This window comes from Aulonocara stuartgranti, assembly GCF_965226115.1.
Source record: "Aulonocara stuartgranti genome assembly, chromosome: 9".
NCBI classification, from domain to species: Eukaryota; Metazoa; Chordata; class Actinopteri; order Cichliformes; family Cichlidae; genus Aulonocara; species Aulonocara stuartgranti.
The window spans coordinates 26,959,190-26,980,553 of record NC_138960.1 but is presented as its reverse complement, the minus strand read 5'-3'; the positions used below and the strand labels follow the sequence as shown (position 1 = coordinate 26,980,553).

General features: G+C 38.7%; 5 protein-coding genes across 6 annotated transcripts in view; all 5 read left to right on the top strand.

The window, feature by feature from the left end:
* The window catches only part of LOC309714561 (uncharacterized protein), a gene marked incomplete at its 3' end in the record, with an annotated part of 172,592 nt that overhangs the window by 86,307 nt on the left and 64,921 nt on the right, over positions 1-21,364 (top strand). The window lies entirely within an intron of this gene.
* Positions 1-21,364, top strand: part of LOC309714302 (uncharacterized protein) — a 159,453-nt gene that overhangs the window by 73,227 nt on the left and 64,862 nt on the right. The gene's annotated exons all lie outside the window — the stretch shown is intronic.
* eloca (elongin C paralog a) lies at positions 1,084-5,944 on the top strand. 2 transcript variants are annotated; one of them, XM_082546641.1, is made up of 4 exons: positions 1,084-1,168; positions 1,653-1,679; positions 1,822-1,965; positions 4,826-5,944. In XM_082546641.1, exons 2-4 carry the CDS (start codon positions 1,676-1,678, stop codon positions 5,014-5,016), a joined length of 339 nt encoding a protein of 112 aa, XP_082402767.1. In that variant the 5' UTR covers positions 1,084-1,168; positions 1,653-1,675; the 3' UTR covers positions 5,017-5,944. The 2 variants fall into 2 exon arrangements, with proteins under 2 accessions (XP_082402767.1, XP_082402768.1); XM_082546642.1 differs by having other exon boundaries at positions 1,092-1,178.
* Positions 6,545-16,795, top strand: ube2wb (ubiquitin conjugating enzyme E2 Wb). Its single transcript, XM_082546957.1, has 6 exons — positions 6,545-6,767; positions 7,569-7,660; positions 10,443-10,545; positions 14,035-14,190; positions 14,279-14,354; positions 14,474-16,795. The coding sequence occupies exons 1-6, from the start codon at positions 6,558-6,560 to the stop codon at positions 14,485-14,487; spliced, it is 651 nt and encodes a 216-aa protein (XP_082403083.1). The 5' UTR covers positions 6,545-6,557; the 3' UTR covers positions 14,488-16,795.
* Positions 18,031-21,364, top strand: part of stau2 (staufen double-stranded RNA binding protein 2) — a 109,371-nt gene continuing 106,037 nt past the window's right edge. Inside the window, exons 1-2 of the mRNA XM_082546633.1 lie at positions 18,031-18,138; positions 19,766-19,973. Of these exons, the coding sequence (XP_082402759.1) occupies positions 19,775-19,973 (199 nt within the window). The 5' untranslated portion in view covers positions 18,031-18,138; positions 19,766-19,774. The remainder of the gene's footprint in view (positions 18,139-19,765; positions 19,974-21,364) is intronic.

Here is a 21,364-nt window from a genome sequence, read left to right as displayed (position 1 = left end):
GATAGAACCTTCTGGAGCACAAAGCAACAGCATATAATCCTTGCAACAAAAAATAAATATCAGATTTGGTGTTGCCTCTTCGCTGATATCTATGGCAGAACCCAGCACAGCCAATTATAAATAACTGGCTTGGAAAATAGATTCCTTCTCCCACTGGTGAGTGAACTCTGGATCCCTAGATATCAGAATAAGTGGGAAAAAGTATATCACAGTCCCACAATATTATCTGTAAGGAACATACACTTCATCACTCTTGCATCAAACTGTACAGTTTCCAGGCATGCTCAGTATACTACTCTTAGTGTCCCAGCTCAGATAACTCTGCGTCGATTTGTGAGCCTCAGATTTCAACAGTCATCACTTTTCCTGCATGAAGACCTCCAGGCAGAGAGGTCCAGGCAAAGACACAGTCTGAATCTGAGCGTACGACATCCCATTTGCTGTAATGTTGTCCTTATGTATTCGATATTCTTATGATATTTTGTATTCTTATAATATTTTGTACTGGCTGGACTTCAGAAGATATAAAAGCACAGAGTACATGTCTCCCCCGCCTCTTCTTTCTTGAATCCAGATTTATGGCCCTATAAAATGTCTCTGTCATGTCCAATCAACACCTGCTGTCGCTCGTCACAAACCCAGTGGAAACAGTCGGAGAGGTTAAGCTTGAACACAGGCGCTCTCTATAGGATTAACAAGGCATTAACCCGTAAACCAATTTTAGTCATCTGAGCTCTTGATAAAATAATAATAATAATAATAATAATAATAATAATAATAATAATAATAATGATAAAATACAATAAAAACCCAGAAAATGTCTTACTTCTTCTGCTTATTTAGCCTTATCTGTTTACCTTAATGTATTATTTCGATATGCTGACTCATATACAATAGCGGACAGTTGAACGCTCATTATCCTGACACGTATTTTGTGATCGTAGAAGACAATATTTTATTTTTTAAAAAGAAAAGGTTTCTAGCCATAGTAATATGAATATTATTATTTATTTATTTTATACACATAACTGGCAAAGAGCCGGGGAGGTTTCTTTTTCGACTCTGCGGAAGAAATTTACTGCGGACGTGTGTTCGCCCATACTGGTTCCGGGTTTCAACATCCTGTTAGCTAACGTTAGCTGAAACACAATCTTCTCTACGCTATAAGGTACATAGTGGTAAGAATCCGTGTATCTTTTCCGTTACGTGATTTTATGTATTGCCGTATGTCAAAGTCAACTATGTGGTTTAAGTTTTACATTGTGAAGAAGCGGTAAAATAAAAAAGCTATATCAATTTTTTGGAAAGGTTTTAGCAGGCTAGCCAGAGTTGACTAACCCTGACGGCTGCTTACACGTATGATAGAGGAATAAATTCACAGCCATTGCTGTGTAATTTAGATATGATGGATGAAGAGGATTTACAGGTGAAGATGTTCATATATCTCTGAAAGGAAGCTAGCTTTGTTTTAACGGGCCTAACTTTACGCGGCGTTTGTGATAAATCATATTCGACGGGATAGCCAGCGTTAACATTTAACAACCTGCAGTTTGACAAACACAGTGGCAACCGTTGTGTAATCTAGCCGATTAAATGTTGAGTTGCAAGTTATGCCCCAAAAAGAGTGATGTTTTAATGTTTTTCCTTTTCAGGATTAAAGAAATCCCGGAACAACATGGGTGAGTGATGGCTAGAAATCCACAATTCCCATTTGTCCACATTAAAGTAGCCACACTGAGGTCTCATTTCTTCGTCCCTCTTCAGTAGCTGTTGTCGTACACCTGTTTAAAATTGTTGGTTGTCATCTCTGTTACTTCACAGATGGTGAAGAGAGAACCTATGGTGGCTGCGAAGGGCCAGATGCCATGTATGTAAAGCTGATCTCGTCAGATGGCCACGAGTTCATTGTGAAACGAGAACATGCCTTGACATCTGGGACTATCAAAGCCATGTTAAGCGGGCCAGGTGAGAATTCAGACAATGACATTGTTATAAAGGAGCAAATTTAACTTTTTAACTTGAATGATTTGTAATCTAATGTTATCATACACACATACATTCATTGGTCATGCTCTCCAGTAATTTTGTTGCACTTTGAAGGTCATGCCAGTTTTTTTTTTCCAGTGGTAGCTTGTTTCTGCCAATCTGCTTAAAAAAAACGAAACTAAAAAAAATTTTGTGTGTGAATTTTGAGGTGTTTTCTTAGTGTTTTGAGTTAGTCTCTGACCAATGCTAACCTGTAGCGCAGCCCCAATTGGATTGCTGTCCACTTTAATCCAGTGTGAGTAGTTATTTGGAATTTGGAACCAAATGTATTTAAACACTGAAGAACATAACGTTTGTTTTGCTGCTGTTTTTACTGGAGGCTTTTTAAAAAAAAATCTTTTTGCAATTAAAAAAAACCCCACATATAGAAATCCCATTGTAGTACCTCAACCACATGATCATCATGTGAACTATTATTTGACTAATTTTGTTAGAGGGTGTGTGAGGTTCTGTATAAGATGTGCATAGTGGTGCTTGTAGAAGATGGTGTTATTGCTTTCAGTCAGGTTAATTCTGTTTCTCCAGTTGATGGCACTGTGCTCCCCCTTTGTTAGCAATACTATTAATAGGATTTCATTGGTGCAAATGCCATTATTCATTGCCTCATTTATCCATGATCAAAAATATCTTTGTAGGTGCATATAATTACAATTAATTGGACAGTTTAATGCTTTTTAAAATTAATTATTGTTATCAATATCCATTATATGGTCTGTTTTCCAATTAACTTGTAAATATTTTTGCCCAACTTTACTTGATTACCTATCCTGCTCTGATCATCATGCAGAATTCTGTTTATTGGCTCCATCTAGGGGTGGGCAATATAAACGATATACGATAGAAACGATATAAATTTGGCCAACGATAGAGATTTTGACTATACCGCTCTACCGCGATAGTGCATGTTGATGATGTCAACATGCGCCTCTTTTGGTCAAAAGCATTGCAGCGGCTACAACCATTATCATCTGCAAATTATGCCGGGCGACAGTAATCGCAAAGAGATGAAGCACTTTTGAAATATGGGGAAAGCCAAAAACTGAGCTTCCACCACTTCCATACCATTGATTCATTAATGTTGAATTCTCTGGCAGCTGTTTTATTCCCATGTTGTTGCAGTATATTAATAACTAACCTCGTATTGTGGATGAATTATCTGAGTTGTTCTCCTGACTGAAGTTTGGCCCGTGTATAGCATCCTGCCTTGCGATTGCATTTGTCCCTAACCACCAGAATCCCTCACGTTAACTTTCATCGAGTGGAAAAAAGTTGGTGTTCATCCTCCAGTTTCACTGTGCTAATGTTATGCTAACATAGCTGTGTCGCTAGCGATCACGTAGCACAACATTATATAACATTATATTCAAAAATCTCTCAGTCAGAACATGTTTAGGTGGAAACTAGTGAGCTAACTTCCTGCTAACTTCTAGCTCCATTAAATTTAAATAAATTCTGTTTTTATTGATGCCTGGATGTTAAACTTAATTGTTGCACCTGGTAAAGCAGCAACGCTGATCATTTTATTGAAGATGAATGAATTTTGACAGTTTTTAACTCTCAGTGTTCATTTGACTTTGGGATCTGAAGCGGACGGAGATTTGGACCCAGATAATCTGCAAGGCTCCTGACTACAGCAGACCTAATGCTCTGACAGTCCATCAAGCAGTGTGGCTTCGTAGCTTACCAAAGTTGTACTAAAGCATTTTTTGACAGATTTCTGCACGCTGTGTATTACATAAAATCGGTTCGAGGTCAGTAAACACAACCAGAATTCATACATAAGGCGCACTCTCGATTTTTGAGAAAATTAAAGGATTTTTAGGGTGGAAAATACGTTATACAGAAAAAAAAAAAAGAATATATCGCAGTATATATCGTTACCGCACATGGTTCAAATTATACTGCGATATGGATTTTAGGTCATATCGCCCAGCCCTATTCCCTACCTCCTGATTTAAGAAATATCTCTTCCTTCTCTCTCTTTAAGTCCCAACTTAAAACTCACTTGTTCAAAATAGCTTAACCCACATAACCTCTCCACTCTGCTATTTTAAATTTATTTATGTCTTGTGCTTTTATGATTGTGTAAACTACTTGCTTTTATGTTGCTTTTTATTCTACTGTGTACAGTGACCTTGAGTGTTTTAAAAGGCGCTTTCAAATAAAATGTAGTAATATTATTATTATTATTATTATTATTATTATTATTATTATTATTACTACTACTACTACTTGGGCCAGCACACTGGAAAGCTTTCAGAATACTTTTTTGGTTAATAAGGTGTTTTTAGGTGTTATGCTCAGTGCAAGACTTAAATTTATGTTGAAGCTCTTTACTTGACACTGTAGGCTGATGTGCACCTTAACAGAAAAGTAACTACAGTGGCATAGACATGAACCACTGTGATAGGGCTGTTTGGTAGCAGTATCCGGTGTAAACACATTAGCAGGATAATACCTCAGTAATTGTATCTAGCTTGTTCATTATGCTATTCCAGTAGCATCAGTGCAAAGACATGCTGTTTTTCTTTTTTTCACAAGTCTAGCAATATGTTTATAGATTCAGTTGGCTCCGATATCGTTTCTCCTTTCACAGTTTCTGTAAAAGTAACTGTTTAGTTCCAGATTCATCAAATCCATGACCAATATTAAGAGTTTTGCTCACGATGGCAGAGCAATGGCAGAAATTCAACACAGCCCTATAAATTAAGCTTACATCATTGAGGAAATCCCTGTATATGTTCTTTTAATGTATGAACATGATATTGTCTATCTGCAGGACAATTTGCTGAGAATGAAACCAACGAAGTGAATTTCAGAGAGATTCCATCTCACGTCCTCTCCAAGGTCTGCATGTATTTCACCTACAAGGTCCGTTACACCAACAGCTCCACAGAAATACCCGAATTCCCCATCGCGCCGGAGATCGCACTGGAACTACTCATGGCTGCTAACTTTTTGGATTGCTAAAGTTGCAAAGATAATGGAAAGAAAGCTTAAAACATTTTTAGTTGGTTTTTTTTCTTCTTTTTTTGAGTATTTAACTTGTTTTGCTATTCACTTCATATGAAAAATAATCCTTTTTCTGTGGTTTGCTGTTGTTTCATTAGTATTAAAAGATGACATTTTAACATGTTAAATGGATATAGCAGAATGTGACAAATGTGCCCCCCCCCAGAAATCTCTCCTCACCACACCATCTTAATAAAGACGTATTTGGTGAGCACTTTGTTTCCAGTCTTTGGTACCTTGTGCCTCATGAAATGAAGTACCATCTCCACAATGAATATGCTTCCTATTTTTATTCTTTTTTGAAGTTTAAAAAAAAGATATTTGAGATAAAGGCAACAGTGGGGATGTTGTATACACTAAAACAGATAATTCAGTGTTTTGTTTTGCTTTTTCACATCAGTAGTTGGAGATCTACTAAAAGGGTTTAGTCTTTATACGGATCAGATAAGGATGTTTGGAAAATGAATGAACCTCAGATGTCTAATTTAATTAGCATGGCAATGCTGAAATAAAAATGTGTATTGAATCTGAAAATACTGCTTTTTTTTTTTTTTTTTTACACTATCGTAGGAGAACTGCAGTAACTGCTGTGGTTTAAACACTCTTAACATACTTATCAAATAACTGAAAGGACTCACTGTGTGCTCGTACTGCTCCAGCGTGACACTGATTCATCAAGAAGTGAATTTATGACTGTAGGATAAAACAATTGGTACAGACTCCTTAAAGTCCCATAAAGTGGTATGACATAAGGGCTTTGTGTTGCATGTTATAGAAGAAATTTCCGTGTTCATAAAACAGTCAGTGATCACTTAAACTACATAAAAATGTAAAGCTGATAGATGTGATCTTATTATTCTGAATAAACATTGCCTTGCACATTCAAGTTTCAGAAATTTACGTTGCCTGTGTCCATACATTTGACTGGTGCCTATATGGAGTGCTTACCAGCCATGCCATGTGATGCACCCAACTATTAATTCCCATGGTGAGGCGAGAGCTTATATCACATCTGATGCAACTCTGGCTACCAAGAGACATTTTCTCTGTAGGAAACATTAGGAGGTTAGATCAAATTGCAGTTCAAGTGGATGAAATGTTCAAAAATTTTGCTTACACAGATAAATGAATATGCTTCCTGTGCTTAAGCCACTGACACCTAAAAAAAAATGACAGTAAGATAACATAACGAGCTAAAGCAGCTCAAATAATGATAATCATCATCAGGAAAACGAAAAATGTAATTAAATACTCTGATGATCACAGGAAGTCTGTTCTTTGAAGCATTTTGTCATGATGAGTCATTACTCTCACACTTAGAGGTTGTAGAAACCAATGTTATTCTCATTTTTAGGCACGGTTACTCCACCCGAGCGTCTGATCATGTTATACCTCAAAGGTAGGAAGTTTCTGTCTTTTAATAACTAAAATACATCCTTTAGCAAAGGTCACTGGAGGTGCCCGAAGTCCCCCATATTTAAAGAATATTTAAAAATATTATGTTGTCTTTATCGCTGGTGAAATGCTGTGATAAATCTGCTAAATGTTACGGACATCTTGGCGGTGACGGTGGCGCGCACACACACACGTTCGTGTGGATTTGTTTTCTGCTGTCAAAACAACTTAAATCACGTGACCGCCTGACGTACGTTTCTACACTCTGCGCTGAGGCAGGAGGAGGGGGGGTTTCCATCATGGCGTCGATGCAGGTAAGAACACAATTGACAGCGATCGCTTATTTTGTGATTTTTACCGGACCTCCCGACTATTTTTTTCCTGGCACTTTATCGACCACTTCATTTACCTACGCGTATTTGCCCAAAGTGGTGGTGACGTTACTGTAAAATCGATGACATTTATCCTCAACTGTTCAGGTTTAGCGGCTGCTCTTTGCTAGCAATACAACTAGCCCATCATCATCATCCACAGCAAGTCAAGGCTAGTAGAAGCTAGCTTCCTGGAACTGTATGTCGATGACTTGGCCCGTGTGTAGGTTCTTCTCAGAAAGGCGTGATAATTCAAGGATATGAGGTGGAAAAATTTCCGATGTTTCCCGTAAATGTTGGCGGTTAAGTGGCCGGGCTCTCACCACAGTGAGCTAAGCAGACGGTGCGCAGATCGAACAGTTGCAGTTTCCTCCTGAACAGCTGAACAGGTGCATCACTTTCACAGAAACTGCGTTGTTCAGTTGACTGGCTGTTAACGTCTAAATAAATCAAACCCGTAAAGCAAATTTCATACATTTTTTTTAAACACTTACCTCTTTGAAATCGTTTTGTTTGGGTCACGTTTAACTACTAATAAACATAATAAACGGTAACCCCTCATTGGAATATCATTGATGTATCAGTGTTTTTCCGGGTATGGGCCTCTTAATAAAATTGATGAACACATGTGCTAAATTTCTCAGCCACTACTCTGTTTGATTTTACTTGACTTGATCCAGTATTTCAACTTTTTATTTATTTATTTTTTGGGGGGTATAAACCCAATCATGTTTTCTCCCACAGAAAAGGCTACAAAAGGAATTATTAGCCTTGCAAAACGATCCACCCCCAGGAATGACGCTCAATGAAAAAAGTGTACAGAACACCATTACACAGTAAGTCCTTCTCTCTCTCTCTCTCTTTTTTTTTTAATTTCTTGTGACTCATTTGTTTCAGAGTGGCAGCACTTCTGGGTTTTTATCACCGATATGCCTATCGTGTTTGCTCAAATACCATGTGGCTTTGTGAAATGCCAGGTTTCATTCCTTTAAACGGGTAGAGTGGCAAGCATGCCGCATGCCATAAAGGTAGCTGCGGCTGGAGGTAAGACACCACAGCCTCAGCAGTGTGTAGTGGTGAGGAATTGGGGTCATTCCAGCAACTGGCAGCCACAGGCCCTTCGTAGAGTGTCTCTAATGCACAGTGTCACTATTCATCCTTATAAAATATTTAATGGCTGGCATGCAGGAGTTGGGCTAGAAACAGAGGTTGCTTGGCTGACCTTTCTGTCTGGTTGTCGTGATGTATCCCCTTAAACCCCATGACTACTGTTGCCAGGAAATATGACTTGAATTGTAGTCTTTAAATGGATTTGAGACTAGTTTCTAAGCTGAAGCATGGACTTGTTAAGTTACTAACTTTTCGAGTTGTGTGGCATGGTTTCTGGCCTCCAATGCCGTCTGAAAGAGAGGGTGCACATTGGAGTGTTTGTCACTGGTCAGTTATGGTGGCATCTTCCTCATTAGATAACAGTCACCTGGTCTAACAAATGCCTTGCATGACTGCCAAGTCTCCTAACCAGTCCTGCTGGCTTGTGATCCTTGTATATAATTTCTCTGACAAGGCATGTGTAGGTGTGTCTTTTTTTTTTTTTTTTTAAACGCTCTGCTCTGATGTCACAAGGTGTCTTTATGCTACTTTCTGTTGTCACGATTGACTGTGGTCATGAAATGTCTTTATTATCCTGACTGGAGTATGACATACTCTTGTTGTGCTTGGCATAGAAGCACACAAGCTGGTATGTTACCGCAATAAAGGGTCAGTGTGTTTTCAGCTTTGCACCTTTTGTTTATATAGTACACTTTGTACTGTAACGAGCAACACTGAGAGTCAATGGTTTTGTTTTGTTTTTTAAGTGTATTGTGTGCTGGTGCTATATTGGTTAGCTTGATGGTGTAATGAGTCACTTAATGTAAACAGGGAAACTGCTGCTTAAAGGCACTGTTGGGCCTCTCAGGTGTACTCATTTGTCCTTGTCCCTACACTTTCACTAAATGTCTCAGTGTTATTTTTGTTGACTGGATCATATAATCACCAGGCTATAGGGAATTTGAGCACATTGAGCGTGATGTCCTTGAAGTCCCTGACTGTTTTCGGCATGAGTTGGTAGCACAATCAGGCCTCGCTCTGAACTTCTTGAAGGAAAAGTGGAGCTTCGTTTAGACACTGTGACTGACCCTTTCCAAGGGCAACGTTTTAAGGAGAACAGACTTTATATGTAGGTTTAAATGATCATGTGTGCCAGTCTAGATTTGAATGAGGCATGAGGCTATAAACCTGGATAACAGCCACAAGACTCTGGTGTCCTGTCTGCACTGCTTGCATGGGAAAAAATAGGGCAGAGATTGTGATGCTTTTTTCTTCTAAGGATTCTACTATGAGCCCCACAACTGTTCTGCACTCAATTTGTTTTTGCCACCAGTGAAGCTACATTCAGCAGTCTTGAGGTGTGTGTGTGTGTGTGTGTAAAGAGTGTGCGGTGCAGGTAGGCTGTCTTTCATCCCAGAGGCACAAGGCTCTGTATTTGCAATCATCTGAGCAGGATTGAATTGCTAGCAGCTCAGTCAGCAGAGTTCTGTAGCCTGGCCACCGAAGCGAAAATAGATTTTGTCCAGTAGATCAATAGAATATCACATTATTACTAAAGCACTATCATAACCCAGATGAATATTGAATGTCACTGAAATGAGTCAGACTGAAAGCTTTTGATTACACACACTTACTGGAGAACCGGCAGCTCACATTGTGTATGATTTATTATTATTTTTTTAATGATAATTACATGTGGTTCTGTACTTGTCTCTAGCTAATCTGCTGCCAAATTATAAAACGGCACATTATTAACAGAAATAATGTCGAAGCTGTCATTGTTTCCCACCTACTCCAGAATTGTAAGATTGAACACAGAGCACATTATCACTCATAAACCAAATTTTGCTTTTATAGAAATGCCATTTTCTCCCAAAGCACTGAAGGTTTATGTTCACTGTCAAGTACACTACGTATGAGGAAAAAGGAAAAAGCCTGAGTAGTTTATCCTGTCAAAAATTTGCAAGATCTTTACTCCAATCCCCCAAAACCACAAATCAACTGATTCTTGCAATTTGGATTTACACACAGGGTGTGTGAGGGTCGCAAAAGTAATTGGTGCACCTCATTCAAACTGTGCTGTTTTTATCTGTATAGGCCCAGGGTCCCTTAAAGGCGCAGGTTCTTCTGCTAATATGGTGAATCGAGGGTAAATTTGCTCATTTCCTCCATGCAAATTGTGGGCAACCTCGCAGGGCTTTGTGGTTCCTTGTGGTTTCCTCTTTCCTCTGATTTGTGTAAATCTCTAAAAATGTGTTTTGTTTTTTTGTGCAAGTTAATGAAATTTTAACTTTTACATTATTGTAAGTTGTAATTTAAGAGAGTTAATGTTGAAATTTAATGGATCTCCCTCCACCAACTCCATAAATTTAAAAGAAAATGGCCTTTTTTCATATTTACATCACTCTGATTTGTAGTCAGAGACTACTAGACCCTGATTATCTCAAGGTGATCTGTGTTATTTTATGTAATTTTTTTTTTTTGTTTGACATACTTTAATATTGTGCTTTTATTTTTTTAATTTTTTAGGTGGATTGTAGATATGGAGGGAGCACCTGGCACACTGTATGAAGGAGAGAAATTTCAGCTGCTTTTCAAATTTAGTAGTCGATATCCTTTTGATTCACCTCAGGTAAGCTCAGCAGTCATTATTGTTTGTGCGTAGGTGTGTGGGTAAATGTTAAACATTTTAAAGCACTTTGTCTGAAGCTATCTATAAGTTCACTTTATTAACCATCTTGTCTTATGGATCTGTTTTGTCTGCACTGTGGGTGCAGGAGATGCAGATGAACAAAGGATACCGTTTGCTACTCTGATCGAATGTCCCACATCCATTCCTAGCTTGATATCAAAGATTGATATTCCTGAGTTCATGGTCCACAGTGGTGTTCCGATTGAAATAAACTCAAAAACTGAAGAGCTGTAGAAACAGTCTTTTATATTCATCGGCTAGATACCTGCTGTAATCTCATGAAATATCTTGTCTCTATGGTCATTAGTGCAATGAATCTTGGCTTGGAATCACTGAGAGACAGCAGTGCAGAAGTCTCACTGAAGCCATGTTTGATGGGATTAGTTTGACTCAACAGTCTTGTTTCACTGATTAGGAGCCTGCCCGTCTAAAAATAGGTAGAGAAAATTAGATAAATTGAGCTACTTAGCTGTTACCCTCTCAAATAGGAAGGACACACTATCAGATTTATCCACTGTTGAAGTCCTCTCCTGGGGCCTCGGAGGAACTTCTCTTTCACCTTATATCCTATTATTGTCGTGGAAAAGAAAACAAAGTCTGATCAAAATCACTTGACAATTTTTGCATAACAGCTTCAGTTTCTGTTGAGCCTTTTCACAGCTACATGCGCACAGGAGAAACTCCAGATTTCCTACCAGAACTTTAACCCTGTGCAGCATCTTCTAAAACAAAGATGTCAAATTTTAAACAGTGTTGTGTAATCTTACAGTTTAGATTGTTACAATTGTATAAGGGCTTTTTATTTTTTCATTTACTCATTTTTTGACATGTTTTAGCCATCCAAGCTCTGCACATCACTCCACCAGTCATTTGAACATTCTGTGTCATTCACATGGGGAAAATAGAAGCTTTGCAATTAAAACTAATCATCATTAGATTGAAATGTGGAATCAGAGTATTCTCTAGAATTTTTTATTTTATTTTTAATGCTTACAAAATTTTTAAGATTAGAATCAGTCTCCAATAATAACTTCAGCTTTAAATAAGACAGAATTGGAAAACTTTGGGCTCGACCTAAAATGTCACATCTGTTTTTTGGCCTTCAGACTTTGCTTTCGTTAAAGAACCGTTGCAGACATCGTTGTTTCAAATTTGTTGAGGTAATCTAATGGGTATGGTTGAGATCTGGTGACTGCAGTAACGTCTCCATTAAAGACAGACCCCGAGCTGACCAGTTCTATAAAGAGTTCTTGTGTACTTTGGAGCTGTTCTTTAGATCACTGTCCTGCGTGCGGTCCAGTCATGCCGCTTCCAGCAGATTACAGCATGGCATTTCCAAATAGAGGGTCACCCTTCTTTATTCGACATCTCGTTTTTAATCTTATATAAATCTTTTCCTTTACCCACTACAAAACGAACCATCTCAATTTTTGTTGGAAACACTTTAAAGGTGGAATTGTTTGATCTTACCACCATTTTCCAGCCTTTCTCAGTCAAATGCATGCAGCGTTTAGCAGTCTTGGCTTTCTTTTATTGGTTAGTCTCAGATTTGGCCTTTTCCATTGAAGCTCTGCCTAGTGTCATTAAAATCACCTCTTCACTGTCACATTGAGATGGGTATTGTGTTCACTGGAGCTGCATACCTTTTTTTTCCTGTTCTGGTTAGAGCCACTTTGCTGACAGAATGGTACGCACACTAGTATGAAATTTCCTCTGTGTGTTTTTTCCTCATTGAACTTGAACCCACAAAGGCTGATGTTCCAGACACTGAAAAGTGCTGAAAAGTTGCTGCTTCTTCACAGAAATGTTCAGTTGTGGTAAAAATGATTGAGAGTTTAATAAAAAGCTTTCAATTTTTATTATTTTTTTTGTTTTTTTGGGGTGATTCTGATTTCTGAGCAGTTGTGCGCATGCAAATTAGAGGCCCACCTTATGAAACAAAACAGAGGCTACTTCTGTTTTTCTTTTTCTAAAGTTAGAAATATTGAAACTTGTGGTGAGCACAGATTCAGCACTAGAACAAGGCACAGCATGGACCCGAGACTAGATATCTTAGTGAAATAGAAGATTTAGGTTACCTAAAGACGCTGTTGGCTTGGTGTGATTTGGAGGTTTGAGTAAATATTTTAAGAGATTTTTTTTTTTTTTTTTTTTTTTGGTCTTGATCTTTAGACTATAAAGCTAGCTGTGCTTTCTAGTCATATCAGTCACCTCCCTCCCCCTCATGATGTGGAGCCTGCACTCTCCCGTGAGGCCCGGTCTGGTGCCAGACTGACTCAACCCTTCATTACCCTTTTTACCCGCTCCCCCTTCTCTCTGCTTTAGCACTTCTGACTCTAGCTTTTTGCTTCTCACACTTCCCATATCTTCCTGCTTGGCCCTCACTCTTGTGCCTTTTTCAAAGTCAAATGTAGCCCAGTGCTTTTTATAGAACGTGTCTACTTTTTTATAAAACATGCTGTATCTCCTCTCTAGCTCTCCCTACGCTGTTCGCTTTTCCTCTCTCTCCCACCGTGTCCCGGCCCCTCTGTCCTAATCCGAGAGCCTCATATCCCTGTAGAGCAGTGGTGTCAATCATAAGGCCCGGGGGCCAGAATCAGCCCGACAAAGCCTTCAGTCCGACCAACTGGACAGTTTAGTAAGATGTGAAAGAAGGCATAAGTTTTGGACTAACTGTGTTTACACAGTTAGTCCTACAGCTTTTTAGTCTTACAGTTTTTCCTACTGATACGACTTCCCCTGTGCTCTATTATCCAAGTAAGGAAATCCCAGAAAGCTGATGCTGTTTATCTGGACATTGTGTTTTCAGTGGGGGAAACATCTCATTACTTTTTAAGAAGTCACTTGGATAAGTGAAAAAACGTTTCTCCCACTGAAAACTGGACATCCAGATGAACAGAATCAGCTTTGTGGACGTAAACGACAAGGTTTTGGTTTTTCTTCCATTAAAATATCTGAGATTAAATCCATAATTAAGCATCTTTACATCGACAGAAGTCAAATCGGTGTATTTATATAGCACATTTTAAACAACGTCTGTTGACCAAAGTGCTGTACAAGGTATACAAAATATCCACTATGTAAAACGGTCACTAAATCAGCAATAAAGAAAGGGAGAGCTTCACTGGTCCAGCTCGCTACATGTGGCCCACAAAGTAAAATGAGTTTGCTATCCCTGCAGTAGTGGGTTAACCCTGCAGCAAGTCTAATTATTTTGCTGTCATTAATTGACGGGAATGAATGTTTTAGCTTTCTCCAAAGTTCATCCCCGAGCTGGCTCTTTGACCACACACGTAACCCCCAACCACCCCAAAGTTGTTTTTTATGCGTCTTCTTTCTTTAGGATCTTAAAGCTCGCCAGCCTCGTGGGATTTTTATTTGTACATATTCAGTTGCGTTGATGTGGTCTGCTTTGCTTTCATTGTGCAGGTAATGTTCACAGGAGAGAATATACCTGTCCACCCGCATGTGTATAGCAACGGTCACATCTGTCTATCTATCCTAACGGAAGACTGGTCGCCAGCGCTCTCGGTGCAATCAGTTTGTCTTAGCATTATCAGCATGTTGTCAAGCTGCAAAGAAAAGGTAAGTGTGCGACACCCGGTGTGGGCGGTAGCGGTTTGTGGGCACGTGTTAAATGTTAAATCTAATTGCTGCTTTTTGTTTTCTGCAGAGACGACCGCCCGATAACTCATTTTATGTAAGAACATGTAACAAAAACCCAAAGAAAACAAAATGGTGGTATCACGGTGAGTTTAAAAAAAGAAAAAGGTCTTATTTGTTTTCAGCACTTCCTGAACGTGAAACTTTTTTTTGTCTGTTTCCTGTTGTAATTCTAATCTTCATGCTGTCTTGTTTGCCTTCACAGATGATACATGCTAATGTACAAACTTTGTATTAATGGTAGAAGAGAGAAGTCCTACTGACCTACGTAAAGCACTTTTTAATCATTCAGTCTTTGAACTCTGACCTTTGACTGGAACAATGGACACCATGCGCTGGAGGCTCTTGGCTGCATGTTTTAGTCTGTTGTAAAATAGAAAATAACGGAACGTTTAGCTGCACCCAAGATGGAACTTCTTCCTTTTTTGTGTGTGTTTTTGTTTTGTTTTTGTTTTTTGTTTTTTTCCCGTTTTTTGGGGGGAGGGCAAAAAGATCACAATGCAGCGAGCAAGTAAGGCAGACTTGTACTGATACTTATAATTCCTCTTTTAAGATTATTATTGTTACTTTTTTTGTTTGTGTGTGGCTGCATTTTAAGGTCCTTGTGTTGTGCAATAATAACCGGTGGATGCATGCTGGGGCCTACAAAGAGAGATCTAAATCTAACAGTCTTCTGGAAGGGATTTGACCATCAAAACCCCAAGAAAATGCTTCATCTGTTTTTATTATTATTAGTAGTAGTACTACATGCACTGTGATGGTATCTAGTTTAAAAAGGCACTATTACGTTATTCCCAACTTGCAGGTGTACTGTAAGCAGTCCTCGATGCTTATCAGGTTCAAGGGTTTTAGTTTTTTAACCACTGTATCGACAGCACACGCGCTCTTCTTCATCTTCCAACTCTTAAGACCTGGTTGCAGTTCTTCCTACCATCGGACTGAAATTTGGTACACACGGGAATAGCACAGGCGTGACGGTAGATCCAGGAGTCATCCAGTGACCTCGGCGTTTGTCTCCTCATAAAGCTGGGCTGAACTTTTCTGGTCCAGCCTTTTAAGACGTGCATCAGCCTCTCTTCCATTCAAAGAATGTCATTGCATGATCCATTTGTATTTGTATGATATATATTTTTATTATTATTTCATGCTTTAATCTTCTGAAATGTTTGAATTTTTTGTTTGGTTTTTTTTTTTGGCATTTTGTTTTCCCAACTAGTTGATACTTTGAAAAGGGGGTGCTTTTGACGGGTCAGTATGTTTTTGAATTTTTTTTTTTGTTTTGTTATTTAAATCTTCATTTTTATCTCTAGAATGACAAAGTCTTTCTAGAATGTATGAAGACAATACTTTTTTTTTTCCCTTCTCTCTCTCTCTTCCCCCTGGTCAGAGTTTTGGCTCAGGTACTTTTTCAATAAAGAGATCGCCTCTAAAAAGACACCTATCAGAGATTTTGAATTTAACTATATTTTCACCAAAAGAGACTGTTATGTTGTAAACTTGTAACATGTCTGAAACTATTCTGTACATACATGCGTCTTTAAATTGTTAGATGATGTGCAAGAACTTGGCAAAGGATGCATTAACTTTATAGCAGAATGATGATAGGAGTGCTTTATTTCATTGGAACTTTGCATCTTTTGCCAATTAGGTTGTGTACGGTCAGCAACAAACATGTAAAGCTGGTTTTGGAAAAAAGGAAAAAAAAAAAGGTAGTTTTACAGTAGGGGTGCATGCAGTTTCAAACCCTACTTTTTCTTATTGGCATCTAACATTGTGGCAACTTTTAGTCGTTCCATAACTGAGGTCACGGTTTATAGGATGGATGCTAACAGTGCTCACCTCCAGAGGCTGTGCTCATTTCAAAGTGTAATCACTCCATTCCTAAAGACATGTTTATCGCCATCCAGTCAGAGATACTTGAATTTTTTCCATCTTGAGTTGTTTGTATCTACTACTTTTTTTTTTCCCTTTTCCAGGGTCTAGCTGAGTTTCTTGAATGAACATGCGTGAATGTGATGATGCTCTATTCTGTAGAGGAGATTACCACAGCACACGGCTATCTGAAGATTTAAAAACAAAAAACTATATTGATAATTTAAGGACATCTATTTAACCAATTTTTTTTTTTTATTAGTTTCATTGTATAAGGTCGTATCTGCTATCACTGCTTCGAGAATAAGACTGACTGAAACACTGATTGTGTAAATGTAGTCACAGCAGCATCAGTGCACAGAGACGCCTAAAGGATCAATAAAGGCTTGTTTTGTCTTTTTAAACATGCTTGTGGTTATGTTACAGGGTTTGGCTGTTCTTTTTTTGTTTTGTTTTTCCCCCTTAGGTTACTTTTTTTTTTTTTTTTTTAAATGTGGTTTGAACTCTTAGCTTGCAAGTTGTTGTGAGTGGTCAACACTAATAAGGGTGTGTTATTTATATTTGAAATTTTGTTCTGGGATGTGCAAGCTCCATGTAATAGGTGCCTGTTCATTTTCATAATCGATAATAAAAACAAAGATTCACTTTTATTCAACCTCAGTCTGAACAGTATGGGTTTTTTTTTTCTTCTCCTTTTTAAATAGCTTGCAAAAGACTGAGTAGTTCTGCTCTGAAGGCAGAAGGATGATGACCAAATTGAGAAAGAAGATAAATGTGTGACAGTGACACATTACATAAACTGCATATTTCAGAAGCATGTAATTCCATCTGTCTGTAAAAAGTGAATGGCACAGATCTCAGACGTGCCTGTGGAATTGCACTAGGTTTGTGAAACATGTGCAAAGATAAAGATGTAGTGTGGCAGGAAAACTGATGATCTGACGCTTTTGAAAGCAATGGAGCTTTCATTTGAAGCTTGTTTTGTTTTTTTTAACTGGTCCGTTATGGTGTGAGAAATTATTTCAGCCAAAAACAAAGGGGGAAAGGGTAATTTCAGATTGTACAATAGATATACATGCGTTTGGCCAAGTAAAATTACAATCTGTTATCAAGTTACTTCACTTATTTTGGTTGAATTATGTTTTTTATACTGCTCTATTTGTTGTTGGATATTTTTCTGTCTACAATAACACAGGGAGAAGTGGTTTAGTGACGCCCTCTATTGGAGACGCTTTAGCTGTCAAATCTGGGGATTAGCAGTTCGTGATATTTTCCCTTTATGGTTATCTATTCCTTGTTAAATATAAAGTGTATGTAGGTTACCCACCCACCCCTAGCCATCTTTTCTTTTTCTTTTTTTAAATTTCTCGTCTTAGTACAATACCACTGCCCCAGCGTGGACTTTTCCAAATAAAGCTTGATGCAGAATTCTGACTAGATTGTTTGTGAGACACTCATAGGGTTTGCTTTAATTAATTAATCAAATAGAGAAAATTCCCAATGGATGGTTGGGGAAATATTCCAAGTAAAACTATATTTTATAGCATTAGCACAAAACCTTAAGTTTCACTGAAACACGGACCTGTAAAATGGAAAACTTACGAATAAGACTAAAAATCCATTTGGTGATACAAATGTGCACAAAACAACTTTGGAAATATTAATTTTGTTTCTGAATCAAAAGTTACACTGTGGGATCCGAGGAAGCGCACCAGGACTGAACCATCCTTACCGCGGCGGGGGTGGCTTCATTCAAAATTCACCTCAAACTCCACTCATAGTACGTTAGCGATATGCGATATGCAGCCACAACAAGGTTAGCTAAACACAAGCTTTATGCGTGAAATATTACATGGATACGCCATGTTGAGTCCAGTGACACGTATTTTCATTTCTTTTTTTACCCAGACAAATAAGGTGGTCGGTTCCTCTTCCATCCAGTTCTCTTTAGTGTTTGCCAATGTTGGAGGTGTAACTGGGGTCTGGCCCTGGATAAAGGTAAAAAAATGTCCTGAAATATTTTTCCCATAGTTGTCGGATACTCTGTGGATTATTTGCCACGTTGTCGCCAACTCGTATATGATATCAGGGTTGACTGAAAATCCCCAGGATTTCGGGAAGGATGGGGCGGTTTGGAGATGCTAGCAAGAAGGGTGCTCGGCCGATCAGCCATGATGAGCTTTAACCGGCTAAAGTATCGCAACTGGGGGTGGCTAGATAGGATTTATTCATCTGGGGAAACCATAAAGGCATATTCATGACAGTATGCATGCTTGCCTATTCTGTCTGCGTGTTTTTAGGAGCTGACATTGGGAAGAAACGGCGTATATCTTGTTGGCAACGTTAGCTTCCTGCTAAGCTGGACACAGTAATAAATGTTCAGGGGTTGCAGACAGCACTGAAGCTCTGCCAGTCAACCCCAACGTAACACAACCCCCATGTTCAACTTGCAGTGAAAGACAGCCGTGCAAACAGGCAGCTGTTTGCCGCTGTATTTGTGCGTGTTGCTGTGAGAGCGTAAAAAGAAAAGCAAGAGGGACTATCACCACAAGTACCCCACGGGCAGGCATGATGCACCTACGAATTAAACAGGAATAACTTCATGACATGCAATGAATAAAAGTCATATTACAGTAAGAGATACATCAGTTGTGGTGCATTTAAACCTTATTAGCTATTTTCTGACCGTGCAAACTTGGCTGATGTTTACACCAGTTCAAACATGGTCCCTAAACAATACAGAGAAGTGACACCTGCAAAATCAGATATGCAATATTTAAAAACCTGAATGTGCCATATTCAAAGCTAGCATTTCATGCAGTGTCCAAGGGATGACACTGAATTTCTCCAAAACTCCAGGGGTTCAGCTCAGCTTTGACCTTTTGTTTTGACCTCTGTGGGGATGCTCAAAGTATTTCCTTCATTTCCGATCACTGTCTGCCACTTATTTGTGTGACTCAAAAGTGGGAGCCATTTTGGAGCAATTGTTTTTTATCTTAGAGACTTTTTTATCACCTTAATCATGATTTTGTTTTAGACAAAAACACACAGTAGCATATATGCTTATGTTACTTAAATTACACAGTCACAGCCTGTGTACTGTGTCTAACTGCATTCTGCTAAATATTGCATGCATATTTTAAGAGATAAATAAATACTACAATTCATTCTGCTGTTTGATATTTGTTGACCCTTATTTGTTTGATAATGGGCTGTGTCCCTCAAAATGTGGTTTAATATAGATTGCATTGTTCAGGCTACAACCAGCGGATTCCTCCTTTTTGCCAGGGAGTTTTTTCAGCCGTAACACGAGCAAAGCTCCTTCAAATAAAGGTTCATTGTCTGGGTGTATTAGCTGCCAGTGGATCAGAATGTGAGATAGGCCTAGGGCTGTTCAGTTTGAAGTCTGTTCTCCAGGCTTAGCCCAGAGAAATCTGTCAAATGACATTTAGCTTTAAACTGTGCATGTGCATTTGTGCTCAGATTCACAGATGCTTAATGCAGTATTGTGTACTGCTAGTGAATGAATATTGATTTTCTTTTATTTTTAAACTACTCAGTAGTTATAATTACAGTGTAGTAAGTGTATTTCTAACAAAAGCTTTCAAATTTGTTCTGCTTTCAGGAATAGAGCATGGCTCAAGTGAAAGTACAGACCTCAGCGCCCCTGGCTGGTCCTGGCCTCTCCCCTGGAGTCCCTCCAACGGCCATGGCCAGTCAAGGATCCCTGGGTCTGCAGCCCTCCGTCAATGGCACAGGCCCGGCCCCCACACCCGCCTGCCCTGCTCCTGCAGTCGGATATGGGGACGCCCCTGTGTCTGCCACACCGCCAGGTAGAATTTCCCCCAAGTTTGTCTTTAGGGGAAATTAGTTATTATTTTGCATCATGTGTGGAGTTGCTACTTATCTATGAAAACTAAAAACTGTTACAGTAGGTTAACAATTTTGCAAATAAAATACCATCACCCACGGCAGTGGTTGATATTTAACTGCTTATCTGTAAAATTGTGTTATTAAATTTCTGCTTATTCAAAAAATAGAGTGTTGAAGGGCTAAAATATTTGATTCCTGGTTTCACTCTTGCAACAGGGGGCAATGTGATTTAAAAAAAACTACACATACGCACACAAACAAAAACACTGACTATTGGCTTTCCATGGCCAGTACATGCTCAGCGATCAATAGTTTCTGTGATTTCCAACAAACGATGGACTACATTTCATTAGTGTTTTCATTTTGGGGGATGATTCAGTGAGTTATTCTGTGAAAATTTCATAACCTCAGTCATAATATATTATGACTCTATAATACTGGTATAGATTTAAGACCTTAACAATGATTCATACAGACAACTGTGTGCATGATGAAGGTTATAGTTGTACCCAAGTCTACAATACAATGTGTGTGTTTGCATAGTTATTCTATAATAAAAAATTGACTTTAGGCAATTAGGTAACTGGCCTAAAGGGCTCTATCTCATGTTCCTTTTACTGCTCATTATTTCTCATGACCTAACCTAAATTCAGAAACGTTTCGGTACCACTGCTTCTTTAATAATGATTTAGGAAGTGAATTTCTGCCAACACTTCCTGTCATATGTTAGCTATAATAATAATAATAATAATAGATTGCATTTATATAACACTTTTCGAGACCCTCAAAGCGCTTTACAATTCCACTATTCATTCACTCTCACATTCACACACTGGTGGAGGCAAGCTACAGTTGTAGCCACAGCTGCCCTGGGGCAGACTGACAGAAGCGAGGCTGCCATATCACGCCATCGGCCCCTCTGGCCAACAGAGGGGTAGGTGAAGTATCTTGCCCAAGGGCACAATGACCGAGACTGTCCGAGCCGGGGCTCAAACCGGCAACCTTCCGATTACGAGACGAACTGCCAACTCTTGAGCCACGATTGCTGCACTATAAGCCAGTAGCTCACGGACTGACCACAACACGAAGGAAAAAACACTTTACAATATTGTCCTATAAACAGATTCATTTATTAGTTATTTATTAAGTGCTTGTTTACTGATTTTTCCCCTTAATTACATATAAAAATAAAACAAGTTTGCATTTTATTTGCAAGTTAGAAGTGTTCCAGTGGCTGTATCCGCTGCTAATATCTCATCCCTTGTCACTCAGTGGAAGTATCCAATTCTTATATTAAAAAATGATACTTGTTCATGAATATAGGTGGAAGAAGATGGATAGATGAGTGCTT

Excerpts from the sequence above, each read along its gene's own strand:
- ube2wb (XM_082546957.1), top strand. The coding sequence starts at position 6,558 with ATGTTGTCTTTATCGCTGGTGAAATGCTGTGATAAATCTGCTAAATGT. Across the intron at positions 6,768-7,568 it reads CCATCATGGCGTCGATGCAG|AAAAGGCTACAAAAGGAATT; the intron begins GTAAGAACACAA and ends TTTCTCCCACAG. Across the intron at positions 14,191-14,278 it reads TGTCAAGCTGCAAAGAAAAG|AGACGACCGCCCGATAACTC; the intron begins GTAAGTGTGCGA and ends TGTTTTCTGCAG.
- eloca (XM_082546641.1), top strand. Across the intron at positions 1,966-4,825 it reads AGCCATGTTAAGCGGGCCAG|GACAATTTGCTGAGAATGAA; the intron begins GTGAGAATTCAG and ends GTCTATCTGCAG.